This window comes from Capsicum annuum, chromosome 6 (assembly GCF_002878395.1).
Source record: "Capsicum annuum cultivar UCD-10X-F1 chromosome 6, UCD10Xv1.1, whole genome shotgun sequence".
Lineage (NCBI taxonomy): Eukaryota > Viridiplantae > Streptophyta > Magnoliopsida > Solanales > Solanaceae > Capsicum > Capsicum annuum.
The window spans coordinates 49,410,761-49,420,707 of NC_061116.1; the positions used below are offsets into that span (position 1 = coordinate 49,410,761).

At 30.2% G+C, this 9,947-nt stretch overlaps 1 protein-coding gene across 1 annotated transcript; it reads right to left on the reverse strand.

Annotated features, from left to right (window-relative positions):
• Positions 1 to 444: 444 nt before the first annotated feature.
• Positions 445 to 8,607, reverse strand: LOC107873447 (protein NRT1/ PTR FAMILY 3.1). Its single transcript, XM_016720305.2, has 4 exons — positions 8,297 to 8,607; positions 2,761 to 2,978; positions 2,083 to 2,642; positions 445 to 1,515 (listed from the first exon to the last, which is right to left on the reverse strand). Exons 1-4 carry the CDS (start codon positions 8,424 to 8,426, stop codon positions 600 to 602), a joined length of 1,824 nt encoding a protein of 607 aa, XP_016575791.1. The 5' UTR covers positions 8,427 to 8,607; the 3' UTR covers positions 445 to 599.
• Between the last annotated feature and the right edge of the window lie 1,340 nt (positions 8,608 to 9,947).

Below are 9,947 nucleotides of genomic sequence, written 5' to 3' on the forward strand. Positions count from 1 at the left end.
CACTTGTACGATAAACTACGGTAAGATAAATTAAGAAATTCTCAGTGCTAAGCCCTTAGTGAAATTCCACATCCTATAGTTCACAATCACTTTATTACTTGTCATCACGTACACTTGCGTGTGTTGTGAGAGACAACAATAACCCAGTAAGTTAGTTAGATGAAATATAACTTGAAGTCATATATTTCTGTCATATGATGCTACAGTTAAACGGGTGTTGATTCCACTTTGGTAGCATCTCTTTGTCATCTCTTCTGCTCAGCTTGAGGGTGTTTTAATCCAGAATTTTTCATTAACTTAAAAAAAGCTAATTCCACAGAAATATCAAAATTGGGGATAAAATTTAAATCCTTTTGTGCAAATCACCCACAATAAGCTCCCAACGTTCTAGAAAAACTATATAATGATGCTTAAAAAGTAAGAAAAAGGGAAAAAAACAAATACTAAATAAAAATAGTTGATCCAACCTTATGCCATTTCTTCAATAGTTTCAACTTATTTTTGGTACATCCAATTGTTTCAACTGGGGACAACTAAGAACTCAAAAACGAAATTTCTACTAGTTTAATTAAGTAATATTAGTTCATTACATTTCTTGATCAGTCTGTTTGTCCATCACCTTTAGAATAGTGTAACAAAGTTGGATCATCAGCTAATTCCACATCTGTTCCCTTGCAGCTTTCAGTATACTCTTCCAAGGGTTTGTATGTATATAATGATGCACATATAAGATAGTATACAAAATTTATTACCTGCACTCCAGCCATAAGCCAATAAAAATTTTCCAGTCTTCCCTTGTTGAGATTCCTATCTGGTAGCCAGTTCCTTTCTTTTCCAGTATTACTGTGAACTAGAGTTACCACAAAGGTGCCTAAGTAACTTCCGAACGACGAGGCTAACGAGTTAAGAGCAGCTCCAGTACTTCTCATGCTTTCCGGGAATTGCTCAATGAGAAATTCAAGGTGTCCAACACTCATGAACACTTCAGCTATTCCATGAAGGCAATACTGTGGAACCAACCAGAAGACGCTAATAGGAATGACAGCCATTGGATGGTCCAGTAAGTTATGACCTGCAGCCACCTTTTTACGCTTAATCTCAGCAAGTGCTGAAGTAGCAGTAGCAAGAATATTGACTGCGACTCCTATTCCCATTCTCTGTAAGCATGTAATGCCTGATTTGTGTCCTGTGAATTGACGAGCAAAAGGAATAAAGAAACGCTCATATAGCACTAGGCCAATGAGCACCGTTAAGACGCTAAAAATAGACATGCTGGCTGGAGGTATTTGGAAGTTGTGGGAAAGATGACGATCCATACTGCGTGCCTGTTGGATTGTAAAGCTGCCTACATGTGAATGTGAAGCAAAATGTAATATCCCTGCAGTCCAAATTGGCAGCATCCTCAGGATGCACTTCAGCTCTTCTGTTCTATGAACGGTAGCTAGCCTCCACAAATTTGGCTGTGATGACACTTTCATGTCACTGTCAGTTACTACAGCCGCTCGATCAATCCACCTTAACCATTTGGCTGAATTAGTAAAGCAATAACCGGTCTATAGAAGTTGTGAAACAAATTATATAAATAAAACTACTGCTAAAAGTCGCTCATTCCATTTAGTGACGGATTATCATAAGATGATGTTAGCTACGAACAAGTTTGCGACAAAGTTCATAGCTAATTTCAGTTTTTTTTATAGTGATATTGGCCTTTGAGAAAAGAAATCAGAATGAAGCTGTTGACTTTACAAATTATCTACACAGTTGCAGACCCAAGAATTCAAGGTTGTGGGTGCGGTGCTCAAAAAAAAATTTATAAAAAGTAGTATGTAGCTGTAGGGATTTGAACCTAGAAAACTGAAAATGAAAGTCACATCCTCAAGCCACTACACCCAACCATATGTTTGTTCTTTGGGTGCTTTTTAATAAATTATACCATTTATTCTGTATTATTTATATAATTATACCTAATCTACATCGAATTTAGTGGATGCCGGAGCACCCAAAATTACACATGGGTCCGCCCCTGATGCTACATAATTGGGTTGGTCGTACCATCACAAAAGTTATTTGAAATCACCTTACTTGAACTGATTAGTATGCAAAAGCCTTCCATCATGTGAGATAGCAGAATCGAGCTCTTTGTTCTTATATAAGAGACTAGCATCGACGGGAACAGCGACTTTTCTCTTCTTCACTGAGGCAACAATAACCTGTGTCAATCTGATAAATGGACTTCCTCCTGGTTCTACTTTTCTATAAAATGGGGATCCAACAACGAAAGCGATTACCGACAGGGCAATGGCAATGGTTAGAAGTCCAAGACCCCATCCCCAATTTACGTTATCTTGGATATAAACGACTACAGTTAATGCAGTTAGCGTAGCCATGGTCACACAGAAATAGAACAAATTGTAAAAGTTCCATCTTCTCGATTCTACTTTAGATTTCCTCATGTCCAACTGGTCAGCAGCAAAGGTAACTAAACAAGGTCTAAGGCATCCTGTACCAAGAGATGTCAGGAGGAGACAGGTGTAGAGCACCCAAAGTTGCGAACTTGAAGCTTCTTCACAATTCTCCTGAGTCGGACATGGTGGAGGACGGAGTTGTGGCATGATTGCTGAGACAGTGATGCTGACCAGTCCCTGTGGCATATGTATATAGACATCTCAGTTGTGAAAAAATCTGATCAAATGTCATTAACAGTAACATTTCCATCACTACTAAAATATGAGGAATTATGGAGGAAGAGAAAAAGCATACCATCTCATAAATTATGGAGCCTACAATAATTGTCCAAAATCGTCCAGCAAATGTGTCGGCAACAATAGCACCAATAAGTGGAGTGAAATTGGAAACACCACTAAAGTTCGCTAAGGTGTTGGATGCCCTTACTAAAGGCACATTTAGCACCTGTGTTAGGTATGTTATCAGGTTGCTATGAAATCCAGCCCCCACAAATCTGTCACATACTTCATTAGCTGTTCACGAATAATAAGGATTGTTAATATGACCATCTGAAATTTTTATATCAATGTACTTCTGCTAATGATAAAAGGATCATTCATATTAATCTAATTCAATTAGAATGATTGCTACTCTGGTGTTGTACATAAGCAAATATTGAAAATCGTATTTACTTTTTCTATTTCTAATCACCGGAAAGATTAATCCAATATTATTCCAGCAAATAGCAGAATCGTGGCTAAGGACCAGATACGGATGTAGGATTTAAAGTTTGTGATTCTCCATATTAGATAAAATTAAAACCAAATAGTAACTAAATAGCAGAATCGTGGCTAAGGGACCAGAGGCGGATCTAGGATTTAAAATTTGTGAATTTCCTATATTAGATAAAATTAAGTAAAAATAACATAAATCCCAATCTTATTAGAATTATTTATCCTCTCTCCCACTTCCTTAATTACTTTATTTTTTCTCCCGATTTGTATACATAACAAGGCCGACATATACATAGAAACCTCTGTATATGACAAAGCCGACACACATAACAAGACCGATTCATATACATAACAAAGTCGATTCATATACATAACAGGAACAACATATACATAGAAAGCTATGTATATGTATTTTTAGAGAAAAGTAAAATTTTTGTAATATGTTTGGAGAGATGAATTTTTTGTAATAAGTGAAACTTAAATTATGGATTTGTGTAATTTTTAATAAAATTAAAACCAAATAGTAACTACGAAAATTTGAACCCACAATCATGATGTCATAAAAACTTTTACAAGTCTCTCGACTGCACTAGACCAACAATACACTTTGTTTATGAGTTCCCAACTCATAATGCTTATATATTTACTAGATTTCTCTATATAAATACTAGATCCGCATGAAAGTTACTGGGATCTTGAAAAGCCCACACGGACCCCTAACCTATCCAATTATTATAAAAAAAAATTCGATCAATGATTGGACCATGCAAAGTAAAAATACTTTTTCTTAGCCAAAGAAACAAATTACTCAATCAATTTTCATATTGCTCATGATATATATGTTAACCCGGGTATTCATTTCACGCAAAAAATAATGAATTAAGACTAGTCAAAGCTGAGTCAATATTAGAAATTACAGACATGCTAGAATAAATATTTGTCGTATTTTGATTGGATGTACTTTTAATATGATCACACATATTATATGTACTTCTTCTATCTCATATTAATTGTTCATCATACTAAAAATAATTATCTACTTTCCTAAATCAAGAGAAAATTAAATTACTCATATTATCCTTATAATTAAGTCTCGTTAAAATTTTAAGAAAAAAAAATTATCGTAAATAAGTAAAACTATTTTTTTTATTTATAATTTCTTAAGATGTTTGCAAAAAGGAAAGTAGACAACTAATATGGGACCGAGAGACCCTTTAGCAAAATATTCTTTAATCTTATTATCTTAAATATGTCATGTGAAAAATTAAAGAATTGATTAAAAAAAAGATATTATTTTCTAAACAAAATAAAAAGAAAAGTGACACAAATAAATTGAAATGAAAGGAATTGTTAATTTCAAATGCAATAACAGCTCTGAACTTTATGCAACTAAGATGTCATTTATTTACACTTATTCAGACCTCATATCGTTAAGTTTATTTGTTGTTATTAAGATTTTAGATCTTAAATCTATAATATATCTATATCTACAAACTATATTTATATCTATAATCTATATCTATAATAATATATTAAAAGTGCGAACACTTTTATAAAAATGATTTGAACTTTTTGTCCTTTATTAAAAGACTCCTTTTTAGGCAAAACTGTCTTTTCACAATTTTCTTCAATTTATTATTTAATTATTTTTATTATATTAATTATACTCCTAAAATATATGGGACTCCTAAAATATATGGAAGGAGAATCAATCAATATTTTTCTTTGTACTGATCGATTAGAAAAATATTCCTAAAATAGGATAGAAAAATATTCCTAAAATAGGACTCTATTAAGGAAATACTTCTATAAATTTTGAGATGCGAAAATATGATTGATGCTCATCTAACTTGATTCGATTGCATGTCTAGATTGGTGGATGTTTAGTTTTCTAACCTTTTATTTCTTCACTATTTTTGTCAAACATAATAGAATTCAATGTATGGTATATATATCTTCTTTGTTTTCATTCAAACATTCTTTATGTCAAAATTTTCACTCAGACAAGAATTATTTTCATCAAAATAGAAGCTTTGTGATCACTATTTTATTATTTTGTTGTGGTTTAATTGTCGTAGATGAATTTATAGGTGGTAGATGAATGTCGGTCTGCTTTGAGAAATTTTTTTAGGTAAAGATTAGGTTTAATTGTATTATTTTTATCTCTGTTATGAGAATTTTTTTTTGTGTAAAGGTAAAGTTTAATTGTATTATTTTGATATTTTTATTGTCGTATTATTTTATTGTAGTTTACAGGTGGTAGATGAGTGTCGGACGGCTTTGAGGATATTATTGTGAAAAGATTAGATTTAATTATATTGTTTTGATGTCTCTATCATCGTATTGTTTTGTTGCAGTTTACAGGTGATAGATGAATGTCGATCGACTTTGAAAAATTTTTATTAGTAAAGGTTAGTTTTAATTAAATAAATTTTTCAAAAGATGTTGAATTTAATTATTGTATTTATATTTATTATTTAAACAAATATCCTTTTTAGTGTAACATTTGAACTCAGTAAAGTGAGGTACACGTGCGAAGCGCGTACACCTAAACTAGTAGTCTTAATTATTCAGATCTAGAATCAAATCTTAATATCATTAAAAGGTATTTTTATGTTGGATAATATTCATCATCACTCTATCCAAAATCACCAGTCACCACCATTAACCAACTCTGTCACCACAACCATTGTCAACCACCTCCACCATCACAACAAACATCACTACCAACCACTAATATCAACTGCAATCATTGATTATTCTAATCATATTCGCCGTCAACATCGCCATCACCACCACCATTACTAATTATCATCATCATGACAATCACTACAATATCAATGATCTTTACCATCACAACTATCACAGCTAATATTACTAGTCACTAACCTCAATCATAATTACTAACATAACTATTACAAACCATCTCTATTATCACTAACATAAAAAAAAATAGTTAAATAATTATTTTATTATATTAAATCAAATATTTTTTAATGTATAATTAATTTTTTATTTGAATTATATTTTTATTAAATTTACAAATAAAATATTGCTCACATTCAAATGTTGAAAAACAAACAATTTTAGTCCGTAAATTTTCAAATTTAAAGACAACATATTAATCACTCAGATGCGTTTTCAGATTCCCATGTCTCAGTCTTAATAATAAAAATAAGTCTAAAAAGTCCCTCTAATCTATTTACATATATGAACCAACTTGAATTATCTACTCCCTCCGTTTTAAAAGGAATGACCTATTCTGATTTGGCATAAAGTTTAAAAAAATAAAAAAGATTTTTGAATCTTGTGGCCTTAAATTAAAGTTGTGTCAAATATATCAAAATGTCCTTTAATCTTGTGGTCCTAAATATTTCATGTATAAAGTTAAAATTAAAGAATTTTAAAAAAAAATTATTCTTTAAACGGACTAAAAAGAAAAGTAAGTTATTTCGTTTCAAAGAAATTACTTTATAGCCGCTCCATAATCATTTTTTGCAGTAACCTTTTTAGCTTTCGAAACTTGATTATTCAAGTTTAATCCTTACAAGAAAAGGCAAAGCTTTGCCACTTTTTGTAAGATTATTTTTAAATGGTTATAAAATTGTGATTCAACTTGAAGATTAATAAAGCAATAAAAAGTGAAAAAGAAGCACGAAAAGTGGACTTTACTCCTTGATCTGATATTTGAGAAATGATTAGCAATTCAATACTCCTACCTGAATCTTACAAATGAAGTTCGATTTTACGAAATCAAAGAAAACAACTCTAGTGTGATTTTCTTTGTTCCCCTGTGGTAATTCTCTAGAGGTAAGACCGAAATGAGAACTCACCTGCTATTAGACATTTAGGGCATGTATGGTATAAAGAAAAAAAAAACAAATTTTTAATGTTGGATTGCTTAAAGTATTTTTAAAAACTAAAATTTTAAAAATTAAGGAATTAAATTTTTTTAGTAGAAATTGCTTGAATAAGTTTTATAATGGCATTCTACATTAACGGGTCAATTTGGTTGGGAACAAGTTATTTAGGGAATTAGTTATTTCGTGATTAGTTATTCCATCTATATTCCCGTTTCATATTAGTTGACATCTATGGATTTGACACATCCATCATCAATAAATAGAGATGCATATTACATATTTACCCTTGTATGTCTTTTAAAGTGCAATAATCGATACAATGATTAAACATTAAAATTTGATACATATTACTCCATCTCATTCATTACGTCTAGAATATTGAGTATTTATAACTGAAACTAGTAATAATTATTTAATTTTGATTTTGAGAATTGAGAAAATTTATGTGTCATTTAATAATTTTGAAAACATATTCCTATCAAAGGTAAAATGAAAAATACACACACATATATATATAGTACTTTTGATTTTAGAACCTAGACAACTAAACTGAAACAAACATTTTTAGAAAGAAGATCAACTAATACGAAACGGAGGAAGTATAACACAACAATACTCGAATTTCGCAATGAGTTATCTCATGCATCTAGTGGCGAACACAGGAATTCAAGGTTGTGGATGCTCAAAATCTTTTTATAAAAAATAGTATGTAGCTGTAGGGATTCAAATATGAAAAACTGGGCATGGAAGTCACATCCTCAAACCACTGCACCCAACCATATATTTGTTCTTTGGGTGCTTTTTAATAAATTATACCATTTATTCTGTATTTTTTATATAATTATACCTAATCTACGTTGAGTTTAGTGGATGCCAAAGCACCCCAAAATTACACATGGGTCTGCCCCGCATGCATCTTATCTCAACCAAATACGGCATAACTTAATTATCTCATGATATTAGTATTTCACCATATACATAGAATAATTTATCCTATTAATATATTACAAATAATATGATGAAATAAATAATTATGAGAGTAGCTAATACCATTAATTGTATATTTTATCATGTGATTATTATTTCTTTCTGCCAAACTATCCTCCAGTGAGAAAACTTCAAATGATGAAAGAATCTCAAGAAGCACTATCACGTGTAACAAAGTGGCTAGCTCGCGAACTAGAAGTTTCATTTTTCCTCCATTATATTATGAAAGTGATATTCATTTTCAAGAAGATGAAAATGGGAGCTTACCAAGTATAAAGGGCATTGTTCTCATTCCTCCAAGCTTCCTCTTTTCAGTTTCAATTTTCTTTTCTTCCTCTTTTTCGCCATTTTCCTGAACAACCACCTCTTGCTCGGCCCTATTCATAACTTCAGTCATGGCTATGAATGTAAGCAATTTGGAGAAATTCACTCTATTGGAGAAGTGGAGAAATTCCCAATAAGGTGCAGGGAATATTTATTGACATTCAGACCCATGTAAATTTGTCTTATCCATTGTTGGGAATTGTTTCCATTTGGAAGTATTTGGTCACTTTTTGGGTTCCCACCCTGCCGAGTGTGTGTGAGTGAGTGAGAGGTAGATTCATGATTTTTAAAATATTTTTATAATTTTTTAAAAATATTTATCTGGTCATAAATATAATGGTTGATGTATTTCAAATTTTAGAACTTTTTTTAAGCTTTTATACTCCTCTCATTCAATAATACTTGTTTATTATTGACTTGACACATGAGCTAAGAAATAATAAATAATAGGAATAATGTTATCATATTGCCTTTTAAATATAATAAATTTAATATTTTAAAAAATATATTGAGTAATAAATAGTATTTAATACTCTCTCCATCCATTTTTACTTGTAAACTTCCCTATTTATAAGGAGCAGTAAATGATAGAAGTAATTTACCATATTACCTTTTGAATATAATAATTTAGTTTCTTTGAAAAATGAATTAGATTATGAATCGTATTTACTACTAAGAGTAGAAATTGATAAATCATCCATTAATTTTATAAACTAGACAAGTATTGTTAGACATTCCAAAGTAGAAAAATAGACAAGTAAAGATGGACAGAGGGAATAATAACGATAAAATGGATAGAAAAGGATAATTATTCATTGATTATTTAAACTGGACAAGTATCGTTGAACATTTATATTTAATATAGAAAATATTACTGGAAATGGAGTATTTTATAATAAAAAAAAATGTCCCCAAACTTTTATAGCTACACCATTGTTTTTCATTTTTTGTGTTGGTGGATATTTATAACTAATGTAATAGATAAGTTGTGTTATTAATCATTGTTATTAAGTATAAGTTATGATTTTAGAATAATATATTATTTAGTTCATTACGAAATGATAATTTGGATCAAATTTGTTTGTTAATTTTGTTATGATTTTATATCTATGTTTTCTGCAGTATTTGGATTAACAAGTATGTTTGTTAGGTACAATTAGGTATTCTTGATACTTTTAAAAACTTAAGGGCATAAATTATGTGAAAAGTAAAGATATGTTTTGATAAACTATAGGCAAATACATTTTCAATGTCAATTTAAATTCACACAAATCAATTTTTTTTGAAAAAATTTATGACAAAACACTAACTAAGTCCTATAACTATTTCAAGTAATATATAATAATAGCTGAACCAATGAATTAGATTTTTAGTTAAAATATTTTTATATATTTAATAATTTTTAAATACAAATACATGCATATCATTGTGCTAGATCCGCTGCTAGAATGTGTAATACTGCATACTCTCATCTATTTTTTTGTTCTCATTTTATTTTTCATTGATTTTTAACTGGACAAGTATTGTTGAACATTTATATTTAATATAAAAAGTATTACTGAAAAATGGAGAATTTTATAACAAAAAAAATGTC

Bases quoted from the DNA above. Each gene is read 5' to 3' on its own strand.
- LOC107873447 (XM_016720305.2), bottom strand. From the start codon at position 8,426: ATGACTGAAGTTATGAATAGGGCCGAGCAAGAGGTGGTTGTTCAGGAA. The intron at 2,979-8,296 runs GTAAGCTCCCAT...ATTCGTGAACAG, and splicing joins AACAATGCCCTTTATACTTG to CTAATGAAGTATGTGACAGA. The intron at 2,643-2,760 runs GTATGCTTTTTC...CATATGCCACAG, and splicing joins GCTCCATAATTTATGAGATG to GGACTGGTCAGCATCACTGT.